General features: G+C 39.9%; 1 protein-coding gene across 2 annotated transcripts in view; it reads right to left on the reverse strand.

Moving 5' to 3' along the window:
- Positions 1 to 72: 72 nt before the first annotated feature.
- The window catches only part of SCRN1 (secernin 1), a 35,946-nt gene continuing 9,418 nt past the window's right edge, over positions 73 to 26,600 (reverse strand). For both annotated transcript variants that reach the window (XM_035317740.1, XM_035317739.1), the window contains exons 3-9: positions 16,028 to 16,209; positions 12,511 to 12,713; positions 9,369 to 9,563; positions 7,644 to 7,809; positions 5,074 to 5,254; positions 3,405 to 3,564; positions 73 to 3,139 (exon numbers count right to left, since the gene is read on the reverse strand). In XM_035317740.1, the coding sequence (XP_035173631.1) occupies positions 3,406 to 3,564; positions 5,074 to 5,254; positions 7,644 to 7,809; positions 9,369 to 9,563; positions 12,511 to 12,713; positions 16,028 to 16,209 (1,086 nt within the window). In that variant the 3' untranslated portion in view covers positions 73 to 3,139; position 3,405. The remainder of the gene's footprint in view (positions 3,140 to 3,404; positions 3,565 to 5,073; positions 5,255 to 7,643; positions 7,810 to 9,368; positions 9,564 to 12,510; positions 12,714 to 16,027; positions 16,210 to 26,600) is intronic.

The following is a 26,600-nucleotide window of genomic DNA, read 5'->3' on the forward strand; positions in this document are numbered from 1 at the left end:
TATAATTACTGCACTATTTATTTATATAAATACCATAATTCCCCTCATCTGCAGCTGTTAAAAAAAAATATATATAGATGGTAGGTGAAGATCCTTCCTCATGGCCATGCCTTTGAACAGCAGTATTTGGAAAATAAAGGTAACTGCATCCTTGCATAGCTCTGCTTTTCTCTTAGTTCTTGCAATAGCTTGGTTACGATGAGACTCCTGCTCTCCCACACACATGCACGCTCATGGTGTGGTGATGATGTAAGGGTAAGAAGCATTTGAAACTCTTGCCTATAGGGCTCCCAAGACGCATCATTAGTCTTTCACTAGCCTATTATGATACCTTGTTGTTCTTTATGTGAAAAGAAAAACAAAATAGTGATGCTTTGACCAGTACGTACTGTCACCAGTATTACAGTTACTTGATAAGTATGCATGAATACAGTAATAAACAGGGGTCAGCATATATATATATTCTTAAAAAAGTGGGGAAGTTTAATACTGCTTTAAAGAATATTTTGTTATATTGCTATTAAAGGTTGATGTATGGCTAGTTCTCATCTGTTCTGCAACTTGTGTATAACTCTGTAATAAGTACCTTCTAAGGATTTTAAAGCCATTTAATGCTCAGACCACATGCCAAAAGATATCTAACAAAACAAAATTTATTTGTTTTTATTTTGATTAAGGATGTTTTAGAAAGAAACATCTTTTAGAGATTAAACTACAAAGCCTGTGCATATTTGTAAGTGTTGGTGTAGTGTTATTTCATACATATTAAATCCTTGTTGTTCAAGATCCATTGAAGCTTCCGAAGTTCCCAGTACTTGGATGTACAGAGAATCACAGGGGATAGTCCCACAGCTGTGCTCAACACCACTGGAACTTTCAGGCCATGGGGGTGCTCTGGTTTTCTCAGAGCTGTAGGACTAGTGATTGCCCCCAAGCATGTTGCTGTAGCACAGCTGGTTGTTTTCTGTTGTTCTTCCTTTTTTAATTCACTGCCTAGTATCTTACTTTTGCTTCAGCTGTTAGAAACACTATCCGGATCGCTGTGCTCAAAACAATTAATTCTGTCGTAAAAACTGTTCCCAATAAGCATAAATTCCAACAAGATAATTGCAGATGTTTGTTTCTTCAAGTGGGCAAATATATTATTACATTTTTAGCAGGAACACCCTCTTCTTCCATCCTGCCTCCCTCCCCCCTCTAACTTTCAGAGAACTGAGTTGTGAAAAGAGCTGTGTTAGATGGCGTATCCTAATCTCTGCCCTCTAGCTGGGACAAGTATTTTATTCATTTCCCTTTGTTCACAAACAGCCAGCTACTTCTTTTATTACACAAAGCATTCAACAAGCAACGGCTATAGAAGCAGCTTTGAAGTTCAGCTTGGTGTGTGTGTGTTAAGGATACTTTGAGTGGGAGTATCTTCATTCAAAACACCCACAAGTGGATTTCATGAGAAATCCATTTACTCGAGTTGTCAGCATGTTGTTCTTTCATGTTCTTCATCCACCGCAATACTCACTGAAATTAATTGTGCTCCTTGCAGTCTCTACTCTATCCAGGAAGAAAGAAGTTTTAGGTTTACTTGCCTATTTTCTCCTTCTTGTCTCCACTTTTATAATACCTTGGCACAGGAGCTGAAATGAGGGAGAAAGACCTGGACAGGTAGAGCTGTTCCTATAATAGAGCTTGGGAGGATTACAGCATGAATGGGAAGATAATTGCATAGGCAACTACATGTCTTCACGTTTGTTTTGTGCAAGTGAAAAGGCCAAACATTTTTTTCTCCGATTGTCAGTTGTCATATAAGGCAAAACTAAGGTAGTGAGTAGAACAATTTTTAAAAATAATAAATCAGAGAAGCCAGTGTGTCAATATTACATTTTCCTTAATTTCAGTTTTAACTTGAGGTGTTTCTGCCTCCTGAGGAGCTTTTGTTTTTTAATACAAAAGTCTGGTTCATCATTATCCCCTTCTCTGAACAGTGAAGAATTTTAACCCCATATGCTAACTTCTACTTATTGAAAGCATGGACTTTTCTGTCACTCCTGTTAAAACAACTGTCTTAATATGACACAGGAAACAGCGTTTACTGGTTTAAGTCTTAAAGTATTTGCCCCGCCTCACTTCTAGAAGAAGAAAATACACAAAAAGTAGGTCTGTCTGTAAGACTGCCAAGTCGCAAGCATGCTGCAGAACTGCACGTCATGGAAGGAAGCATAAGACACCCATTTCTAAGCTTAACCAGGCCCATCAGTAAGCCACGGGTTCATCAGCTGGGTATGCTCATGGCTGAGATCACCAGTAGCTGTTCCCATTACAACGGCAGAAAGAGGGAGAATAGCCAGTTGTTGATCAATGTGTTCCCCCCCAAAATATTCCAAATTTATAGCTTGTATATAAATACAGCACCTTATTAATGGTGTCTTAAGAGCCAATAGGTTGGGTGTAGATGCCTTAGGCATTCAGCCTGGCTCTGCACTGCAGTACTCAGCACTAGGGCAGTAGCCAGGTACATTACAAACACACAAGGTTTCTGAAGCTGGGGGCAGGCAAAGGCAAAACTTAACCCGGGGAACCCAATTCTGGTCATTTGTACAGGCACAATGTCAGATGCTGAGCCACTGTTACGAGATACACCAGTACAAGACCAGTACAACAAGGTCAAGAAGCAGGACTTACCTTCCTGCCTCCCCTCAAAACTGGGATTTCAACTCTACCATTCTTTGAATTAGCAAGAAGAGAAAAATGCAAGTCAGCGTGGCTGCAAGCCTAGACCTGAGCAGCAGAGGAAAAAAAAAACAGATTGCTTTCAATGACAATATGGTTGTTATCCTGATGAAGTTAATCTTTGCTTTAATTGGTTGCCCAACATACATATTTAAACATTCTGTACTAAATTAGCCAGCATGCACACAGTAATTGGACCAGTCAGTGATTTTCTCCTTTCACTATATACATACACAAACAGGAACGCCACAAGATTGGACAAAGGAAAGCAATTTGTTAACCAGATATAGCTAGCAAGTAACATTTTTTCCTCTAGAAACGTTATTCCTGCAAATTCACAAGGGTGAAGACTTTCTTTCAAGGCTTGAAGAACTTTGCAGTCTTCCTGTGAAAAGGCTAACAGTAGCCACTGTAGCTGAAACGAGATAAAATTGGTTTAAAATCCATTCCAAGCAGCAGTGAAGTTGAAAAAAACATAAACGTCTGCAATGTCATATAGGGGAAAGGGTCTTGAGGCAATTCAGTCAGATGCGCAGAGGTGGAGAGGTGGCTTAGGACCAAATTCTGAACACCCTTAACTTTGTCTAAAAGAGGGTGATAAGAATTGGATCCAACATTACGTGTTCACTGACACCTGGCACCAGAAACTCAGCATCTAAAGAATTAAAATGTTTGCTTACTTCATTTGAAGAACTTCAGTTCTGTGTCAACACAGTCATAGAAGAGATCCACTACTTCAGCAGGATCCAGAATCTCTGTACGAGTAAGGATATCTTCCATTGCTTCTAAGCCTTGTTTTTCGAGGTCTAACATAATCCTCATCAGTTTCTGGCCCTTATCCTAAATGCATGAAATATTCAAACTGAATTAACCAGTAAACCAGCTCATTAAAGTATTTACTATTCTCTTCTGTTGCAAAGATCTTTTCAAGTATTTTTAAGAATAAAAGCCTTTTTAAATAAAAACAATTTCTATGAAGACCTTTTTTGGATGGTCAAAGGCTAAAAGGAATGGTGCTGGACACGTCATGCATTACAAACAGTAACCAAGAAGCAGTTGCTAAGTTCAAAACACAGAAGGAAGATGAGGTGAAAGATGGAGAGAGGAAGAGGTTATACACATGAGAAAGAAGTAAAGCAACTTCTTAAGCCTGCAAACCAGTGAACAAATCTATATGAGAAGAAGCCTATATTACTAGAAGCCCTGGTGATTATACAGATCATGGTGTGTGCATGAGTGTCCCTCAGATCATCACCTACAAGATGATTATTAGATCTGAAACAATGCTTAATATGACAGCAGTAGGAATCCAGAGAGCAGGGAGGGCTTCATGTATCACTCTGGCTTACTTCTCTTCATGTTGATGGGCAGGAAATACACTCCTGAAGGTGGCATTTTGTTTTATCCAGATGTTACTTCAAGCTGCCCTCCCCCCCTCCTTTTTTTTTTTTTTTTAATTAAATAGAGACATGCTGTTTGTTTTGCCTGCAGCTTTCAAAATTGAATTCCAGAAAGAAAAGCTGTTTAGAATGAGTGATGGTTCAGAGCTTTCCAGGATTTATACTGCCATTTGTGCAGAAAGAGCAGGGCACCTCAGGTAAGCTTTAGGCTCCCAAGTGTTCAGTTATCGTAGCATGAAACCTCACTGAAAGTATATTTCCTTTTTAACACAGCTTTTGGTGCCACACTTTATTTTAATAGGGAAAAGTTCAAAGGATACTAATATACTCCTCTCTAGGTCTTCCCTAAATCAGCATCTCACATAACAACAGACTTAACTGAATGCTATGGAAGACAGCTGTATAGTGAGTCATTACCACAGAGGCCACAGAGTTTAAACTGAACCATTCCAAGAAATTTAAACTACATCTAGCCAAAACTACATCTAAATAAAGATCATACTGGCAGAGGTTACCACTGTTTCCTTAATCCCTAATGATCAGGTTTAAATGAACACTGCTATGATCTTAGCAAGACACTGACCTATGTAAATATGCAAAGCTGACCCTGCTGCAGAGGAAAACTGCAGAAAAACAAGTCCTCTGTGAAGCAAAGCACAGCATGACTATGTGGGTCTTCCACAAGTTGCCTGAAATACCAACACCAGCATGGCTGTCATGACCTGGTGATCCCTCTCTGTTTTAGTTCCTCCTCCCTACATATCCAGACACCATTATACAACACAAAGGTAGCTGGTATTTTAAATTCACATCAGAACTGTTTTAAGAAATGAGGAGAGTGGTGTATACAACTTTTGTGGTGCCCTATCTCAAACTAATCCATTATCAACACATAGGTTTAAGGAAATATCTACAAGGTGGTGAATTTTCCCAGTCCCACAGTTCTTACCTGATCACTCTCAAGGAGAGACCGGGCCCATTCGTGTGCCTTGTACAATTCATGCCTGCGATCAGGTTTCTCCTGGAATCGAGGTATCTTTTTAGCAGGATCATCATCACCAAAAGAAGGGGACTGAACTTTTGGTACTAATTTTACGTCATCAACAAAAATAAAGGGTTTAAATATGGACCTGAAAGAAATGAGAATTACTGCTCGTAGTAATCAGATTTTATATACATGATTCAAATGTTCACCAGGCTATTTTAAAACAGATATGAGAAAGCATAGGTAAACCCTCTACACCATCCACAAACTAGGTTAGGGAGTTGGTACTGCCTAATAAATAAATCTCCACACTTTAAAAAGAAATGTAGGTTTGCCAATTATTGTAAAACTGCATTAATCCCATTTTACCTATAGATTTCTTTGGTCTCCTTCACACCAGTTCTGCTACAGTAGCACTGTATTTTCCTCTCCAATTTTTTTGTTGAACAAACCTCAGTATTTGGCCTCACATCAGCTTTTTCTCCTCTGTTCACCTAGCCATCTCTCATTTTCCCCCAGAAATAATTTCCATTAAAATCACACATACACATTTGTGTGGAGCAGGGACGATTACACAGCTCTCTCAGTATCAGAGGATTTGGCATGTGACCAGCAACACTGAAGAATTTTAAGTTAGGTGGGAAAAAAAAAGACACAGCTACTAATATTGTGACACATCTCAAGCAGCTTCAGTGTTAAATTTGGATCTGAACTCCAGAGAGAGGGGAGAAATAAATAAAACCAACTACCCAGGATCTTAATTCCTGAGAATCTGAGAGGAGGAGGTATTCTCAGCTGCACAGAGAAACTGCCTTCCCTTTTGGGTGCACATCAAAACTGTACCCTGCATGCCACAGAGTACCCTGCCAGAAGTGCAAGACTTCTGCAAAAATATGTTAATAACTGCTGCCTGCATACAGTCAGCGGGTTCATTGCCGCCACCCAATCTATCACTGTCATGAAGCCTTGCTAAGAGTTATTATGACTCTCTACTACCTGCAGTTAAAATAGTGTGTTTTTTTTTAATACAAGTATAAAATAAAAACAATAAAGGCCTCTACAGTTATTTTTACAGCCAGACTTTCATTCTTTAAAAAGGAAAGAAATCCCACCAAAACAATTTGAAGCTTTGCTCCATTTTATCCCAAATTATTTGCATCAAGTCAAAGAAAAGTTTTGGAAAGCAAGCTTAAACTTCTTTCTTAATCCTGAATATCTCAGTTGTATAATGCAAGGTGGTGAGAAGTCCCTTGGGTATGGATGACTTCTGTAGCACTTGTTAGCACCTGATGTTTACTCCTACAGCTGTTCAGGGGCAGACTGTCAGCTGTTCAAGGGCACCATTTTCTTCTCCCCATAACCTCTTTACCTCAATGCAAGTGGCAGATCTGAATAACTGCAAGTAGTTTAGTTTAATTTCGGTGAATCCCAGGTGGATTCTGTTTAAAACACAAGATAATTCATTAGTTCTCTGATGATCTGGCCCATGAGTTCCCTCGTGTTCTCAGATACTTTCAGCTACAGAAGACATCTAAAGAAATGGGAATTGTCCCCTCAATAAAAAAAAAAAAAAAAAAAAAAAAAAAAAAAAAAAGATATTTGGGGTAACTGAAGGTTGCAGTTATTCTGCTCTGTTAACATTTGATGCCATACAAGGCTACCTAGAGTACGCACCCCTCTTTGCTAGCTAGGCACTTTACTTGTTGCAATTTTACACCCACCTGTTCAAGAGAGGTGACTGAAATGATCCAAGAACTTACTGTCTCAACAAGAATCCAGCTGCCAAGCAATCACTTTGGAGCAGTACTTTCTGTGTCCTCCCTAAATTGTGCTTACTCTAGAAGCTCTGAATTCAGGCAAGATTCCAAATCTGGCCTTTTAACCCAGTGGTGTCCATTCAGACTTGCAGCCAGATGCAATTCAGTAACACAGGACCATCAGACTGCACACCACCACTGAGTACTGATCTTTCCCATCCTGCCTGCCTAGCCTGAAGTTGCATTAATGAGCCTCTCTGTTAGGCACAGTGGTGTTCCAGCCATAGCCACATCTTCTCTTGAGCTGTTGCCTCTCTAACACTTTCCTTCCTCTCTCAGCCCAAGGTGACTTGCAGAGGAGGCAGCAAAGAGCCCCTTCAGCAGCAAGAAGTAGGTTTAGTCAATTCTTTCAATACAAAACAGACAGCACATATCTTGTCTATTCTGTAAATGAAGGAAATAATTCTACGTTGGCTTTCGCAGGAAAGGAAGTGCAGTAAAGTGGACCTTCCTATTAGCTACTAAGTGACAATTATTGCTCAAGTTGCCTTTGTGTCACCATAATTCAGGATTTTTCTAGTGTTCAGAACAACCCTATGGTTTCCCTCAGCTTTCCATTTTGAGAATTTTGTTGGTACGGCTCAAAAGGTCTCTGGAAAACAGGGCAGGATGGCATATAGATGCTTCTTTATTTGATTCCAATTCTCAGGGCTTGTTTAATATCTTTCAACGCACCATCTACACCATACCCAGGGGACCCCCACTGCTGTAGCTTACCTTGAAGGGTCTGGCGTGCCAGTGAAGTAATGAACACAGGGAAAACTAGGGTCCTGAGGCAGAACAGACACTATGCTAGCTGTAGTAAGGAAAGATTCAGAGTCCACACAGACACCACTATCCTTGTCACGCAGCACATCAATCATAGTTTGTGCAGAAACGTCACCTACAGGAAGGAGAAAAAAATTCCTGAGTGTTCAGTGGCTTAGACCCCAAGGAAGGATTTTAGCCTGAATGGGCTTTGACATAATATGACCAGCAACACTTAGCATGAGCAAATTCCAGTTAACAGTTTCTATTTTAACCACGTAAATGAGAATAAGCTAGCCTACTAGTAAAAGAGAACAGTAGGGAGCATTAATTAGGCATTACGATTACTAGATAGGGAGAGATCTCATTAAAAATGTATTTTTCAGGAAGAAGGCCATTATGTCTGTAATATTGCTTCAGCAATCGCTATGAGCAGGCTACTTGCATAAAATACCCATCTTCCTCTAAGACACTACCCCTACCCAAGTCCAGGCACAATGGTAGCCTGATCTTCTCCTCCTCTGTTTCCGTTAGCTCTCAGTCAAAACTTTGAACCATTGTCTCACACTCTTACAGCAGCAGACCTAGACACTGAGATCTTTCCCCAAACCACGATATGCAAGAATCCCCTATTCTCATGGTATCCTGCACGTGTCTTATCACAACTGTCTCCCCAAGGCACCTCCACGTTATCTTGCACTATTCCCTGACAGGTAGGTCTTCTTTCCACAGTAGCTTCCTAAGCCTCACCCTTCCATCCATCAGGAGGCATGGAATGGCCCAGCAGGTCTGCAATTTGCAGCCATAGCCATCTGTCCGTCAAGATCCTCAGGCCTTCCAGTGCTAAAATTCAGGTTTATTACGGCCTTTCACTTATGGCCCTCTCACTTGTTTTTATCTGCCTCTTATACACCAGCTATGCTCCAAGTAATTCCATAATGTTAGCAGAAACATTGCAATAAGCATGTCATCTCTGCACTCTTCTTGGCATTTGCCAATACCTAAAAATGCTATTCAATATAACATTCACATTTTTAGTACATTGCTTTTTATAAAGATAATTCGTACCATTTTTCATGAAGAGCAGCACTCCTGAAGGCTTGTCATATTCTAGCTATTTTGGCCGGCTAGAGTCATTAATTTTGGTGTGGAAAAAAACCCTTCCTATGACTGAAGGCAGTTGGCACATTATCTGTTCTGCTAACTTTGTTCTGCTCAACAATGAAAAAGAGACTTTGGTTTGCAACTGAATAGCATTTCTCTTCTTAAACTATCATCTGAATTCTTTCCCAAAAAGCCTGTGCAAACCTCCCAAAACACAGCATCCACTGAGATCAAGCTTTCATACACGAGGCTATTTTTTAAATACTATATTTATAGTATTAGGGAGGGCCATTATATTTCCACCAAAGAACAAATGTTGTGGAACATCATGCACGCTAGAACAACAGTAGAGTAAGTTATCTTATAAATGGCATCATGATTTGAAACAAACTTGTGAGGGCCATTAACTGTTTCATCCTAAACTGTGGTAAGTTTAGGAACAGTCTTCAGCTCTGGTCTTCCTTTCCACATGGTTTACGAGTAGAAGCAGGTATTTTCCTTAACCACTTGTAGTTCTGGACAGAATGGTGGAAATGTGGTAATAGTGACTAAAAATCCTGCTGCACCTGCAGAAAAATGGTTCACACTTACCACCTTGCTTTTCCAGGCTCTCCCTGCCAGAACAGCAGGCTAAATGGTCATTAGCAAGAGAAAACACTTCAGAAAAATTGAAGTCTGTGTCTTCATTCCACCAGCCTTGACTTCTCACGTAATTCCTCAGTTCCGGATGTTCAGCATCAATTTTTGTAGTTAATGAAAGCTGATTGCAAATGCATTTCACTCCCTCTAAAGAAAGAGCCACAGATTAGAAGAAAGCATTAATACAGTTCTTATGGGAGAAGCTAGAAGGACAAATTAATTGCGATTAGGAAACAAATTAAACCATCAGTTAGGATGTACATTTAACACAACCACCTAACTATGCATACACAGAGACACCATTCACGTTGCAGAGCTTGATTCTCGGTACCCTATTTCGGTAGTTACGCCACCATGTGATTAATAGTGTTACTTAGTAAGATAATAGTTTCACAATTCCCCTGTTCCTCACACATTCTGAAGTTAAGAGGTCTCCCAGTTCCAGAAGGTAGACTTAAAACACTGAGAAGATGCCAGCCTTATATTTTCTCCTGTGGTGTATTCCACCGCTGCAACAAGATTTGAGGTCTAATTTGATTTCAAACTATATTTCAGCCTGGCTGCATTTAGATTAATGAATCCTCCTTGCCCCCAAAACCAATAATTTAATTTGGGAAGTGTTTTAAAAAGCTTACTGATTACTTTAAGCTTCCCAATTGAAAAACAATTTTATTGTAAGCAGCAAAAGATAGGCTTAAGCTAAAGAAGTTCATTTTTAATCTTAAATTTTAAAATGGCATGAAGTAAAAGTCAAGTGCAAGCAACCTTCAAGGGATGTTAAAGTGTTTGTTGCTTTTTTTTTTTTAATTTGCTTTTCTCAAAAACACTGCAGTGTTTATACCCATCTATCTACAGCATGACTAACAAACAGTGGCTGCTGCAGCTATTCCTCAGAGAGCATAAAGTAAATGCATTGGAAGCCAGGGAAAGAGCTGATAAATTAAATCTGCAAACTAAAATAAAACCAGATTCTGGAATTTGGCACAAGCTTTTTCTTAAACAGAAACCAAAGTGGTATTTCTGAAAATTATTAATACTGCCTTCCACAAAAGCTTGCCCTGCTAACGCCCCATGCCTGCAATTTAACTAACGAGGAAGAACTTACAGTAGGAAGTTCTGTGCATCAGTCTGAACAAAAGTTGCCGTCCCTCAGTTCTGATTTACACTGCAGGCTTACTGACAGTTTGTTCTGATTCACACTTTTAAACAGCATACCTTACAGAGAACTTTCTTGACTTGAAAGATAGGAATATTTGTGTTCATATCAAGCTAGCCAAACTACTCACTAAACGCCCTTTAATGATTACATTTAATAACTTATGTGAAATAGTATTGTGTGTTTTTGATCCCCCTGAAAAAAGACAAGTCATGCAAATTATTCTCTGTTCAGCCTTCAATAGGACGGATTTTAAAAGTGTTTATCCTTAAATTACTGTCAAAAAAGTTGCTTGATAAACATTCACTATAAGCTTTACAGAACTACTGCAGTAATATTAGGAAGAGAAAAATTCTCAGGAGAGTCAGGAAAAAAATTTCCTTTACACTGCTGGGAAACAACATAGTTTCCGTCTTAACCTTTATGCGTTCATCTGAAAGTTTAAGAGGCATGCTTATGGTTGAAAAACAGAACCTCCTGAACAAAGTATGAAGCATAAAGTTCTTACACAGCCAGCAGCATCCTCTTTCTTCCTGGCAGCCTCAGGAGGCTGCAGGAGATGGAAACTAGTCAGTTGAATCTGTTGCTTATAGGGGCCTCCAGAAGAGAAAAGTGCTGGTAAAAATGAGAATGGAGCTACAGTATCATTTCAAAAAGCTGCAAGCTGCAGATGATGTCAACAGTTTATTTGCTGAGAAGAAGCACGTGAAGGTTATATATTGCTGATACAATTAAAGAGACTACATAAAAAACACTTCAAATAGCAGCCATGTGGGTCAACAGAAGAGGAAAGGCTGCCATCTCATAACCCCAGGAGCTGACTGTTTTCAAAAATTTGGATTTCATCAGGACAGCATTATCAATCTCCCCTGCTCTAGGTTTGTGCTAGAAGACTTCCTCTATTTTACAGGTGTCCTTGATATGCAAGCTTTGCTTGGCAGTACATCATCCCCTGCAAAAGTAAGCCAATTCATATTTCATGGTACGAACTGACAACAGGCCATCACACATTACACAGCCTGGAGGTTATTTCTTTGATTTGGTACACTCAAAAAGTTAAGTCTCCCTCCTTCCTGTATCTGTTACCTCCTGCTGTCAATGAAGAGGTAACGAAAAGGGAATTAAACGGATCTCAAAGCAGAGATGGTAAAATCCTCTTACTATTTGAATCTTTTAATTCATTCAAATGTGTGCAAGTTTTAAAAAGCCCTACTCCTATGAAAATAAAAATTCCTTCAAAACTGAAAAACAATAACCCAGATTACAACAAATATATGGCTTAGATAATCGTATTATATTAAGGCAGAGCACGTGTTCTGACAAAGGTTTAAAGCAAGTCCAGCCACCAAGCCAGGAAAATTTAGAAGTCACTTTGGAGCTCTGGCTTTACGCACACAGAAAAAGAAACTACCTGCTACTAAAGAGCAGAAAACTATTGTTTTGCAGCATTAAATAAGAGATAGAGAAACAAGGGGATAGTGCAGTGAAGCAACTGGGAGCAAATCATTCAATATAAGACCTACATCTAAGTCCTTTTCTCAAAGCTATCAATGCTTATCTTATCCTCTCAATATTTTAGATTTGAGACTCCACTGAAAAAAATGACATATTCTAAACAGTAAATAAAATCTGGAAGAACACAACACTTACTAAAGATAAAAGTTTAAACATCATATTATTATATAACTTATGCTGTGTATAGGTAACATACTCTGCAACTTCACAGAACCTGGCTACATTAACCAATAACCAATAAGCACTTAGAAGCTAGAAGCAGTACAAACATAAAAGAAAACTGAAACTGATGGTTTAATCGAACACATGCATAAAGCAGTTAGTTACTTGAACACACTACTATAACACCAATTTTTCCAAGACAATTCTTTATAATTACAGCTACTGATTATAAAAGAGGCTTGCTGTGTGTGATGAACTGACCTGTGACTTTTTCTGCTGCCCAATACTTTCCAGAAGTCTCCAGTATCCAGGCTTCGTTTCTGTCCACAATCAAAAACGCACTTTGGAAAGCATGACATGAACTCCCATCTTCATAGTAATTCCCTCCTTGTCCATGCTCTTCCAACAGAGCAACTATTACATCTAATGCTTCTCTAGCGGTTGCACCTCTTTCTAGGCCAAGTCTACATGAAAAGGGTAAAACAGATTCAAGCAGACATGTAACAGTGAGGTCTTTAAGTTATTCATTTTAGAACCAGATCAGTGCTGCTTTTATTTTCTACTCTGGTTTCTTTATTCTCAGTATCATGATTGCTTTTTGTTTGTTTGTTTTTAGATTTAATTTAAAACCCTTCAAGGAGACACCATAAAGAAGTTTTAGGATGTTTCACACCCAGATTGGATAGCTTGAATTAATCATTAAGGAAATTTAAGTGATTTAGTACAATCTAGTGTCTCAGTGCCTTCAATAACCCACCCCAGCATATTTTAAGGTTGTCAAAAAAGTATCATAGGCTTTTCAACTTTACATCTCCATTTACAGTGTGTCTTTTCGGAATTTGTGCTGGAACCAATTTTCTTTCAATATTTCCGTCTGTTGTGACTAGCTTCACTTTTTCCACTTAGATAAACTGGGATAGGGACAAGCAGGTATGCAGTAGGACCAACTTCTACCCCTCAAGCCAATCACACAAACTCCATTTCTTAAGAATCACCGTTATGTTTTGACATGCTGTGCTGTGACACTATCAAGCTGAAAATCCACATAGATCTGTCTTAATCCTCACATACAGCAATATACTAGGTATATACTAGGTAACACAGTTTTCAGTCATTAAGTCAGCAGCCAGTTACTAAACAAGCTAGGAACTTTGTGGACCGCATATTTATTTCCTTTTGAAAAAAAAAAAAAAAATGCTTCATCTGTGAGATTTTAGGATAAATTTTCAATTTCCAATTTCAACAACAAACATTTGTACTTCAGAACAATACGAGCACACTACGAGATGCCTCTGTTTAACCTCATGTGCTCTCACAACACCCTTTGCCTTTGTTGGACAGACTCAGCCTTTAACCGTGTTGGATGGAATTTAAATCCTAACTGGAAAGTGACAATTCCATACAAGTTTGAAGAGAAAGAACGTCTTCCCTACATAAAAGAATAATCACTTTAAGAGAATGCAGAAGCTAAGTCTCAGGGGAGCCTTAGCATTCAAGCAAAATTTGATTCTACTACTTGAATAACGTTCTTGGGTTGACAACTGTTATGCCTGCTCTGAAGAACATGTTTCAAAGTGTAAAGCTTTTAGTTTCTTTTGCAAACACTTAAAGCCATGCATGCACACACTGTGTTAGTCTTCATCCTTCAGCTAAGATCTGACATAGATGCCAAAGTCCAACACATACACAGGTGTGAAAAAAGCTGAGCCAGCAGACGTGTGCATTTCTTACTTAGGCTTAGAACTCCCCAGGTAATTTTCATTCCAATAAATCCTGTGTGACAGAACTAACCATTTCTGCAGATGGGTAAAAAGAGGCAGAGCTGGTGCCGGCTGCTTCATTGCAGCCTACATGATTGATTTTGTACTTGATGGCTCTCTTTATTCTATGAGGTCATCCAAAACAAATAAGCTTAATGCCACTGGCCAAGTCTTTGCAGCAAGAGGAAGAACCATTTTGGCTGCAGCACAAGACAGATGGTAGCCCGCAACATCTCTAGTTCTCCTTGCCTCAAGCACTCTCTGCTTTTGAGCTACGAACATCTTCTTCTGAAAATAAGAAGGAAGAGAGGGAGGGTAGTATCTACAGGTGAGAATCACTGGCTGTTTATGATTTTAATATATCCTCATTTATTAGTGTGGGTAAACCTAGAGCTGCTGGATCACATATGTACTCTAACATTAAACAGTACTCTGAGACTGCAGTAAGTGTAACCAAATTGAGAAGAACTCTGCACCTAAAACAATGGTTTGTTAAAATTGCAAAAGAATGGTAGAAGTAGAGGAAAAATTAAGGCAGAGCTTGGAAAATCACCTAACATATCCCTTCTCTTGTCAAAAGTTTGTCCTACATTTTCTTAAAAAGCTCCCCAGTCTGTTCAGTCTCCCTTGATGCAATTAAACTTACTAGTCCTCTTACACACAGCTTCCCTGTGGATTCCTTGAGTAATATAGAATTTAGAAAAAAAATAAGAGAGAACCATAACCCCAGTTCCCTCATGATATTCTTATTGGTCAGATTCTCTGGATCTCTGATCATATTTCCCATTTTCACTACATTCTCTCCAACTGGCTCACATTCCTTTTGATTTATGGCAGCTGGAACCCGATACTGTCTTTCTGCAGAGACATCATTAGAGTTAGAACACTTACATTTACAGTTTCAGGCAGCTATGCACCTAGTAGCAATTTCAGCTAAGTCATGATTCCAAGCTTACTTATGAGAATACCTTCTGAGGTTTTAATGCCCTCTTAGAAGTCAAAGTATCTATTTCCTAGCCTTTATCCATATAATTTGTTACCCCATTACAGGGGTAAAGTAGAATGGTTTGACAGGGTTTTTCATGACTAACAGTCAGTATCAGACATTTGTCATCTCCTTGATATTTAAGTGGCTTTTTTCCCCTTCAGGAACTGAGGTTAAGCTGGTCTATAACCACAGGTCTTTTCAACACTTTTAGGTATAGCCACAACATTTAATCTTTTCCAGTTATCCAGAACCTCTCCCATCTTTCACTAAGCCAAGAAAAATGAGAATGCTTTGAAAGTGGTTCAGCCTGCTCATTAGGTGTCCTGCGGCAAATTTCAGCAGGACCACTGGGTCTGAAATTGATTTACATTTTTTCCCTTTACCTTTGTGATAAGCTCACGCTATTTTCCCTTGTTCTTCCATTTTCAGCCTTCTTCCCCCATCTAACCCTTCTTTAAATTCTCTTTACTGCAACATCAGCATGCAGGCTGAAACCTACAACGCAGCACAAGTGTTTCAGGCAGACAGCCTTCAGTGAACAGACTTCCATGGAGCTTTGTTTGCCAGCATTTAAATAAGGGCAATGGTTTGCATTGGAATGCATGGGCTGAAGCGATGCATAGTAGTTTGTTTATGACTACAGTTGGCTACAAGCCCAGGGTAAGCTTTTTAGGTCAGAGTAGGCTGTTTTAAAGTGAGGGAGAATGAAGGGCGCATCAGTAGTCTGATGCTACAAATCAGTTAGCAGTTTCTAACTAACAATGTAATCGTTTCTCTCATCCTGTCAAAGTAGCCACTGCTGGACAGTAGAGTAGGTAGACGAGGTACGTTTAGTGAGCTCATGTTAGAATGAAGTAGCACATACTTGGTAGCCAACTTCAGATCCCAAGTGCTTTAAAAGTGTTAACTCAGCTGACGCTTTTTGTTTTAAAATCTCCTAATGCCAACACCACAAAGCCATTACCTGTTATCATCATCATCACAACCTTTGGCACTTAAAATGATGGTCACAGTTCAGCAAGCCACCCACCTGACAAGATCCATTCCAAGCAAGGCTTCCGATTCAGAAGCTGGTTCTCTGGTCACAACGGCTTCGTTAGCTACACAGACTCCATGCTCATTAGCTCCCATTTCTGCCCCCCAAAGCCAGGAGGGTCTGCTCAGCACCACAGCATGGGTCTTCGGCACCTGCTCAATCTCAATATACGTGCACTGCATTGAGGAAGAGAGTAGGAAGAGAAAAAGCAAAACATTTGCAAGCACTTAATTTAATGTTATGACTAAAGTAACGCAAGATTTAATGTAGAGACCGGATACATGTCCTTAAAAAAAATCCCCTGCTCATACTCAAGAGGTAGACTTGTTTTAAAACAGTACTTGTCATGTTTGAACCTTCACATCTTGATACTGCAAAAGACTGGGAGAATACATCTAGTTTGATAGCTAGCTGCAGGTTTCAAACAGTCATGCAGAATCCAAGTGCTAGAATCTGTGGAAAGCTGCACTAGATGGACCGTGCTGTTACCATAGAGAAACAGACCATGTTTTGTGCACAACAACATCAAACCATCATCTCACCTAAATACAACCTCCTGTAGTTTATTAAGGATATGGTGTAACAACAGTAACTGGACACAGTACACTAGAAGGCTTCCTTTCCCCTCCCCCTTGCTGCTTTCCCTGCAGCTGCCCTGGTCTGAGAGTGCTGGTAGAAAAGGACCAAGACTTGAAAGTGTTCAGGGGATGAACAGTCACAGGAAGAAAAACACAGGCATTGCTTTTGCTTAAAACTGATGCCTCTGCTATTTTAAATGGTCTACTGTAATCAGATGTCTATGGATATATTCTGACGAGTCAAAGATACAGAGGAAGGCTGCACAGAAGTCATTGAAACTACAAGGAAGAAAGAAACATTCATTATCTTATACATATAACTACTTTTCTCTTGCTGTAGGACATAAAAACAAGCACTGTTTTCCCAGGCAGTGTGGAAGAGAGATCGATCCATCATTAGATCATTGACTTGTACAAGCCAAAGAAATGGGCTTTAAATTTTTACTTCTGAGGTCACACCAAGTTCTTCAAGGACTACAGATTTTTTATTCAAGGAAACTGAAGCTGTCTGTCATATTTATGAGACAGCTCTTAGTGTCTAGCATTCCTGGAGTAACATCATCCTTGCAGGAAGTAATTTGTACCATTTTGCAGGAATATTTGTCCAGACTTAGCAAAGTGAGAAGGATGAGTAGAATGAACTTGTGAACTGGAAGTTGTTTGCCATGAAAATACATACCGTGTCTACATCAAAACCTGAAGTCAAAGGAATCTGCCCAAGATTACTATCAGTGAGAAGTTATTTTTCTCTAACCTGGCTTCCCCCTCTACAGCACGATCATCTTCAGCCTCCCATCTTGAACAATGACTTGTATAGTAGTAGTCTAGCATGCAATTAAAATGTGTAACAGACCATTTTTGATCAAAGGTGATATTTTTTTTTACAGTCCTTTACTCTGTGACCATGCAAGGACACCAGCAATCAGCTTGCTGCCTTCGTTAAGAATTGTGTGCTAACAAATCAAACGCCTGGCATTCCCTAAAACCAGGAAAAGTATAGGATGATTTCTCATGAAGAATATATCTCAAAAGAAAGGGAAACTTCTCAATTCTTAGGAATTAAAAATAGACTGGGGACACACTCCCCTTTTCCTTTTTTCCATATGCTTGATTTTTATTTTCAGCTTAGGCAAGAAGACTTATCCGCTGTATTTTTGGAGAAAATCCCCTGTTTGTTCAAGCTAGGAGACAAATTGTTTATATAGTAATACACTATGTTTTTGTAGATGCAGAATCATAATCTATTGAAGTGCAACAACATCTGGCTCTAGCCAGGTACTAAGATCCATGTAATAAAAACAATGTGTGCAGTTCACCCGTTGTTTCTTTTCCAGGCAAGTCATGTCAGAGAGCAGTCATTTCTTCTCAAAACTCCCGCTTCTCCATTTGAGCTGTCAGCAAGTAAATCTCATTTTTGACATTCTCTGCATTTTTTTTTCTGGACCTATAGGTCACTGCTGTTTCGAAATGCACCTCACACACACACAAGCGAGCAGAGGACAACAGCATTTCTTGGATGTGCAAAGAAGCTGTAGCAGCAGGAAAAGGGGCTGAGCCAAGCACCTTCCCAGATTACACATGAAGACATGACAGGACCAGACATCAGGAGGCAGGTCTGCAGGCAGTGAGACCTCCACCCCCACACAGTACAAGTTCTGGATCCCTGCATCTCATAAGTGGGCAGCACGTTGGAGCCATCCTGCAGAGCCATACAGGACATAAACCTTCGTTATAGAGAAGAAAGAAAAGAACTGGAGGCAGCATGGAGGAGACTTTAGTACTCCATAAACCACCCTTGCGTAGCATTCTCTGGCTGAACAGTCCTATTATACAAACTCACACTGTGGCTTTGATTTTTCTAGAAGGAAAAGTGATGAAAACACTAGGCTAAAAAACAAATGCTGAAAGATTTTCTTTGCAAATCATCCTATTCCAGCTATACCTGCCCATCAAACGCTTATTACCCGTGGCTTCATCCCAAAGCCAACCATTTCCAAAGATGCTATTCGCTATAAAGATTTTATTATCAACAGCAGCGCTCAATGAACGGGAAAGAAGAAGTTGTTTGCTCCTGCTGGAAGGATCCAGAACATTCTCAAAAAATAAAAAAAAAAATAAAAAAAATAAAGTGCTTTTGCTTTGTAACTATGTAATCGGGGTGGAAAACATCCAGAGGCCTCTCCAGGCACCCCTTTCATTTAGAAACATCTCAGTCTGTAATGAAGGCAACTGCCTGAGTGCAGCTGAGAGCTGATGCAACAGCAAACCACCAGGATGCTGCTGTCACCTCCTATATTGACTCTTCACATCCCTCACCCCACGGCCAGCAAATGCAGGCAGTATTTTCATGTTATTTTCAGCTTCTGTACAATAACACACGTACAAATGTTCATGCCTATATAAATTGTCTTAGAAGGCCTAAACGACAGAAAGCTACGCCAATCTGACAGTAGATGGCACAGCCTTGTAAAACTAACATTCATGTGACAAGTGTTCAACTACCCTTTGCCATAGTTTCAGACAGGAATGAAAAATCCCTGATATTTTACCTTCCATTTAGAATTATTTATTCCAGTAAGCAGAGAAGTAGGTAGTCAATAGAACAGATGTATAAATGCAGGAGCTTGGTTGATATTTCTTAATAACAGTATGAATTTTATGGATTTTTTTTTTAATATTTAGGGTCCAGGTCTGACAATAGATTGTTCATTTGACCCTTAAAAACTCTCACCCATCATAACTCCATTTCCCTCTTAAAATAATATCAGAAAACTATTTTCTGGATGAAGGAACATCTTCACGCTAGAAATAAGATGCAGAAAACAAAGGAGCCAGGCTATCCACCTGGATCCAAGACACATCAGTCACAAAGGTAGGTCAACTGAAACCGGTTGCTGGATTTGCAGTGCGACAACCATTCTATTCCACAGAAGCCAGAACGTTTAATTTTAACAGCTCAGACATGGGAAAAAATAGTGGGGAAAAATAACATTGTCCACCAAAAAAAAAAAACAACAGTGGTCACAGTATCTTCAGAACTGGGAGCTTAGCTGAAGAGATTTCAAAAAACAAGCCCAAAGCACAACCTCCCTAGCCCCTCTCCTGCACCCCACCGATCTGGCACATCTCTCTGCGCAGTGGTGTAGCAGCCTGTTAAAACACGAGCTGTGCCAAACTAGGCAATGACAAATCAAACCGACATAAGGCACTGCTGTGATTCTGCCTGCTGCCAATCCCGTCTTTAAAATTCCTGAAGCATCCAGCCTCAGGATTTCCTGATGCAAACAATTTTCTTAGAGCATGCATGCTAAAAATGGGAGGAGTACCACTGCTACATCTGGTGGCCATGGCTGCTGGTGAGTGGTGTCAGGCTCCACTGATCTGCTCCAGCACCAGCCCTGAAAGCAGCAGAACTGCCGTTGTGCTGTGTGACAGGAGATTCCCACTGGGAAATATGGAAGTTAGGAACAGGCTTCACGTGCAAGAGATGCAGCCAACGCCTTTAAGGAGAGCTGAGCAGGCTGGATACTAATGACATTTCCTTTATTTCACAGTAGCAAGAGAAGAATTGTATCAAGGCAGTTCTAAACATAGCACAAGGCACAAATGTGCCTCCCACCCTAGCTAGGGCATCCAGAGACGTTGGAGGTATTCCAAACACAAACATGACAGTCACAGGCACAAGAGATTTCTCCTTTCATTAATGAAAAGAAACTATTGTGCAGCCCTTACTGTACTTGGGCTGCAGGAGCCTGATTCCTAGCCCTGTCAGCCAGGTCATTACAAAGCATCAGTGAAATCGCATTGGCTTCAGCCCTGGGTAACAAAGGCAATAGTGAGTGAATGCTTTAGAAAAATGGTATTTGAGGAAAGGCCGTGAGATTCTAGGTTACAGAATTACAGAAAAGCTCCCCCACACCACCCCCTCATCAGATCCAGGCTCTAACTTCGAGTTAACTCTTCGCTTAACTACTTCAAGCACTGCTGTACCATAGCACATATTTGAAAATAAGCACGATCTCTGTGCTGTTGCAGAAGCTAGAGAAGTTGCAGTTCCTAGTTGCACTTCCTACTAGATGGGGATGGCAGAAACAGCAAAGGTGGAGGACTGGAAAGCTAGAACACGGTTGATCAAGAAAGCTCATCAGAGCATCTCCTGTGTATGTACCTGACAGTGGGTTTTGCAGGTAATTCTTTTGCTGCTTGTTTACAAGAACAACCTCAATAACGCTAAAGAGGTGGCAATATCCACCCTCTGAAAAGACAAGTATGCAAGCAATAGCATGAAAGACAGAAAAAAAAAAAACATGGCTAGCTAACACTGTTACCACCAGCTGCACTTACGCACTGAGCAGCACTGTAAGCATGTAAGGGAAGACACGTGAAGAACTTCACTCCACCCCTTAAACGCCCCCATAACATTTGCTGCCATTCTCTGTCCCTTCCCACCCACCCAGAGCGGAGAGGGCAGCGTACACTGGGATGAATCTGGCATGGGCACATCTGAAGTAGTCAGTGTTAGCAGTTGCACAGTCAGAACAGAGCTGCGACCATAAGTCTCTTGGGTGGCATGACAAATCCTCAATCTATCCTCAAAAACACACTCTCTGCTAGTACTTGCAACCTTGTGTTGTAGCCAGGTAACAAACAGCAGCAGCATTTGCTGAGTGTACAAACACAGAACAAAAATTTCTGCCACAGAAGAGTACCTCTTACCTAGTAGTAATAAAAGGGAAAACCTGTTCTTAGAATACTAGTCATTTTACATAGACTTCAGTATTTGCATATTGTTCGTTGCTTTTTCTATTCATTACAACCAATAACTATAACATTTGCATCATCTGTATGCCTCTCACCTCTAGCAGTGTCTTAAAAAATTAAAAAAATAAAATCAACACTAAAACTTGAAGACTATGGATGAGAGATTTTATCCTAGAAAAGAATTAGGGAGGCTAGAACAAGCTGAACTGCTCTCCTCCCAAAGAGTAGAAGTACACACACTCTGACCTGCTCTGTAGAGCCATCGAGGAGCCTCAGGCATTGAGCCACACTATGGAAATGAGCACAACAAAATGAAATATAAAAGTTGTTAAACACACAAAATACCACTGAGTGCAGCAAGGCACCCAAGGCTCAGAGCACTCTGGAGACATCAGCTGTCAGAGCTGATTTAACAGTCACGAATTCATCTCTTGTTTTTGTAAGTTACAAATCTAGCAGTCCCCTGGGTTCTGAATAAAAATAAAACTGAAATCAGGACAAAGCTTATTAAGTTTATTTTTTTTAAAACGGGTAAGAAACAGATTTTAATGAAACCACAAAAAGCCCATCACAGAGATATCCTTGGAATTCACTGATACCCTACTACTGATTCCTTTGGCTGACCACTTTGAAACTTGACCATTTTTTTGCCACCAGTAAATGCTTTGAGTCAAGACAGGATAGATGTTTTTTACTGCCCCTCAAACATGTTTTCAGCACTCTCCCCTCTCTACCTCCTTGTTCCAGTTGTTAAAGAGAATAAATAAATAAATAAATAAAGCATTGCTCAAGCTAACCAGTTTTGCTTTGGAAGCAAGAGGGAGCAGAGCAACAGCACTCCTACAGTAAAAAAGAGGCTTTGAGAAGGCAGAAGCATCCAAGAGATGATGGCTTCTACCTCTGAACCGCTGCTGGCTCGTGCGTTGTGCTACAAAGCAAAGTCAAGCACATTAGTTTAAAGGCCAGTGGCGTGCAATGAAGCAGAACAGAGAAAAAGCTCACATTAGCCAAGCAACAGACCCTGCTGAAGGCAGCAACCGCTTTCTCTCTTATTAGTTGATGTCTGCCTGCACAGTGCCTCCCCTCTGTCTTTGTGTGAAGTGGAAAGGTTAGCTTAAACAAGGTGGGCTGAGCTAAGCTGTCTGACTGCCTGTCACGATGGGCTGCTTACACAGACAGTCACTGGGGCTCAGCTGAGAAACAAGAAAAAGCAGTTTCCTAAACCTCCTCTGAACTGTAAGCCTTTAGACTACAACTTTTTGCATCTACACAGAGTAAATGAAAAGTTCGATCGTGGGCACAGACAATGCTACATTTGTTTAAGGTTTCCAGCTGGCCAACACTTATCCAGGCAGGTATCACACCGGGATGCCCAGGTTCAAGCTCCCAGCTGCAGTGACATGACTCTAAGTGCTGCGCTGTCATTCTGATTTGGAGGCTTCCCAAAGAGCAGTTTCACAGTAGATTCAGCTGCTGTTTGGCTTCTCTTACCAGATTCTGAAGATCTTACTCCCAGGTATAATGCAGATAAACCAAACAGCTAGCGTTAAGAGGGAATCAAAGCATAGCACAGCTAAACTGCAGCACTGGCATGATGCCTGGTGGTTATATTACAAATACCAGAGTAAAATACCTCCAGGTAATGCAAAGCCAACTTTAGTGCAGCCAAAATCTACTTTCCAAGTTTTCTATCTATCTTGCAACATCAAACGGAGACCTCTCAGTTACCTTCAGGTGAATTTTTGTGTCTGCAGTACTCAGTGTAACGCACAGCAAAAGCATACTGATCCTCTGAAAATTCAGAGCAAGGGGAACAAGGACTGTATCCTTAAAAATAATAATAAATAAATAAAAGCTATTAAAAAGAGAAAATAAAACAAAAAATCCTTTAAGGCGTAACTGTGCCATGAAGTTTTAGAGAACATAGAATTCCTCCTACCCCACAGAGGGCTGGCATTAAGCCCAGAAGAGTGCTCAATATCAATACTCAATACCATTAGAAAACTCTGCATTTTCCACAATGTGATAGACTTGGTTGTAGACCAACCTTTTCCCTTTCCCCACCCCCTTCCTCCATAAAAAGTAGAAAAGTTTTTACAGCTCTATGCTCTAGCAAGCAACCATGACTATTTTCAAATTGTGGATAAAGGGCCAGGTTAGAATGAAGGATGGCTGATCTAAAAGAAAAAAAAATAAAAAAAAAAAAAAGGCCAATAATTCTTCAGAAGGAAGAAAACCATAGCAAGTAGCAGATTACCAGAGAACAGGAGAAATCTAGTCAGTAAAATAGTAAAATCTACCTTAAAAATAAGGCAGAGGGCCTTGTATCTTAACACTGACACAACACAAATTCTAACCAATACATGAGAAAATCCACATCTGGAGAAAAAAAAAAAAAAAGTACTTACTTTTAGTAGAGAGATTCAGAAAAGGTCCCTATTTATGCGTAAGGGAGCAACATTTTGCCCGCACACACACATTTCCTAGACTGACCACTACAACAAGCAAGAGTGCTGAGAAGCATTTGCAACTGCAAAGTAACAATGCAAAGCAAGAGCAAAGATTTGAGAAAGTTGTCACACACACAGAACAGACCTTAATGAAAAGCTCTATTGTACAGGGCCTTGGGAACCTGCTGACATGCAGGAAAGGAATTATGCTGATGAGCTGCAGGGTTACTGTCTGGTAGATTGTGCCACAAAGACCAAACTTAAAATGACTCCCAGTATTAGCTGAACACCAATCTTTCCTTGTTTAGGGCGCTGCCACAAACTGGCTGGCAGCTACGGAGCAGAGCCTGCTCCGCTCCCTTACAGCAACAATCTGGCTGATGTACTGTGCCATGTGTGGTTACACCGTGCATTAGCACGGCTGCAAACATGGGCAGCACAGGACAAATAGGATGCAGGCTTCTTGAGAGAGTCTTACAAACTACCTATGGTGTAAGTGTGTTCAAAACCACCTCTTTAAAGAAGTTCAGAATGTGAGTGACAGTCATGGAAAAGTATTGAAAGAGGGATAGGCATTACCTGCAAAGAACAGAATACAACAAAAAGCAAGTTGGCCATTATTGCCAAGTAAAGTTAAAGAATATGTATCTAGCATAAGAAGTCAATAACAATAGTACAAGAAGTACAATATGAACTGGAGAGAAAGCTGTTCATTTGGAGGGAAAAAAAAGAATGGAGGAAAAGGAAAGTTTAGTCAGAAGCACAAAGGATTATTGGCTAAAAAACAGTAGCATGAGCTAATTAATCACATTTTTCAATTTGTAAAATATCATACCTTTAATTTTCTCAAGACCTGTTTAGTTAATTTTATAAAAGAAGAAATGCTGTAGGGAAAAAAAAAAAAAAAAAAACACCAGTAGATGAATCGTTCACAGTTTTCAAAGGTTTTAAAGAAAAAAATAATAATAATTCTGCACATGTCAGAGGCTACATCTAGAAGCTTTGATATTCCTCTTCACCTCCTGTATCAGCTAATTATGTCTGACAGCTCACCAAGTTTGCTGGAAAAGTGGATAGACTCTATCTATGGCTGTTACTTAAAAAAATGTGAAGCAGATGAATTCAAGTCCTCTGAAGCTCTTCTCAGCTTTTAGGGGGACAGCTAACAGCACACAGGAAATTAACAGCTTTTGCCCGAGCTCTGCATACAGGCAAGTATGCATTTATCATGAGACAAGAGCAGTGTGTTAGACATGTTCCTGTAATAGGAGAAATATACGTACATGTTGGATAATTAGCAAGAATGGAAGATCTTATTTCAGTTCTGCTGTCATGAAGAGTTGCCACGCTTGAAGTTGCAAATCTTCTCGTTAATCAGCATCCTTAAGTTTATACAACTGCAAAATCTAGAATCAAATCAAGCAGCCCAAACTCTAGACTGTAGAACTTTTAATGATACACTTGATCATTTCTGATTTCTACAAAAAAGATTACTGCACTTTTTGAAAGACCTTTGAAGTGACTAGCTTAAAAAAAAATAGAGATAGAGAGAGAGAGAGGGCCATTTCTGAAGATAATTACTCATCAACATTGATATTTGCTAGACTTGTTTAACTTAAAATATATGTGCAAAAAAATCATGACTTTTAAAGAAAAACCAGCAAGTAAGTCCATGTTTAGGTCTATCTGAGGGAAAACTGCTAAAGGACTGTGAAAAGCTACTGGAGCTTGTGTGCTTTTGGAAATCAGTGTACTTGCAAAACTTAAGGGTAGCTAATGTAGAATTATGTAGTAGCATAGACTAGCAGAGGCCAAAGTAACCATCTAATTAGGGCTTAAGCCCCTACTTCTTTTCAAAAAAAAAAAAAAAAGAAAAAAAAAAAGGTATTAGCCCCCTCCAGTCCCCTGTCTAACACTGTATCTTCATCGTAACACAACAAATTTTACCTCCAATATAAAAAAAGATTCTGTAATTTAAGGAGGCCAGCAAACACTGCTTAGCAGAATAACTGTAGTATGTGGTGTGCTAGGCAAAGCGATTGTACTCCTTGCTTCCAAAAGGCAACTATAAAAGGCATTAAACTGGTTAATCATGGGATGCTAAAGGGAATCACAATATATTATATATGGCTCAATTACATCCTAGAGCAAGTTATGACAGTCTCATTGAGGAATAAGATACGGGGCAGGGTCCAAAATAATCAGGTACTCTAACATTAAGCTCTTAAAAATCATCTTCCTTTGAGGAGACAAGGACTCCAGAGCAGCTTTTAGAATTTCTTCCTCCACATTAACAATTTTTTTTCAGTTCTGTGAAAAGGAACTTTAAAAAAAACTACTTTGAAAGTTTTCTTCTTGTCTTACCATCATGCCTGTGTTCTGTATACTAGCACAGGTCTGCTGCAGTGCTACCTCTACAGCACTGCAGTAGCAGCAGTTAGTGCTTTTGGAGAGGAGGGTAGTTTTCTTTGTATCTGTGATTAAACCATTTAATGATGCTCAAGTTGCAGTACGTTAGTAGCAAAACAAGGAGAACGTTAGCTGTTACAAAGACGAACAGCCCCAAGTCCTCTGAAATCTGGAAGTGGTCCCACTTTGAAGACAGGATGAAAATGGTACTAGCCTTGGAATCTCTTTCACGGAATTTACAACACTGATATCCATAAAGGACCGGCAGGGAGGGGAGACACCAGCCTGGCACAGGCTGCCTAGTGCCCTCAGCCTTCTGCACAGCCACAGAGATGGGAAGAGGCTGAAATCATGTCTCTGCACAAGCAG

This window comes from Oxyura jamaicensis, chromosome 2, assembly GCF_011077185.1.
Source record: "Oxyura jamaicensis isolate SHBP4307 breed ruddy duck chromosome 2, BPBGC_Ojam_1.0, whole genome shotgun sequence".
Taxonomy (NCBI): Eukaryota; Metazoa; Chordata; class Aves; order Anseriformes; family Anatidae; genus Oxyura; species Oxyura jamaicensis.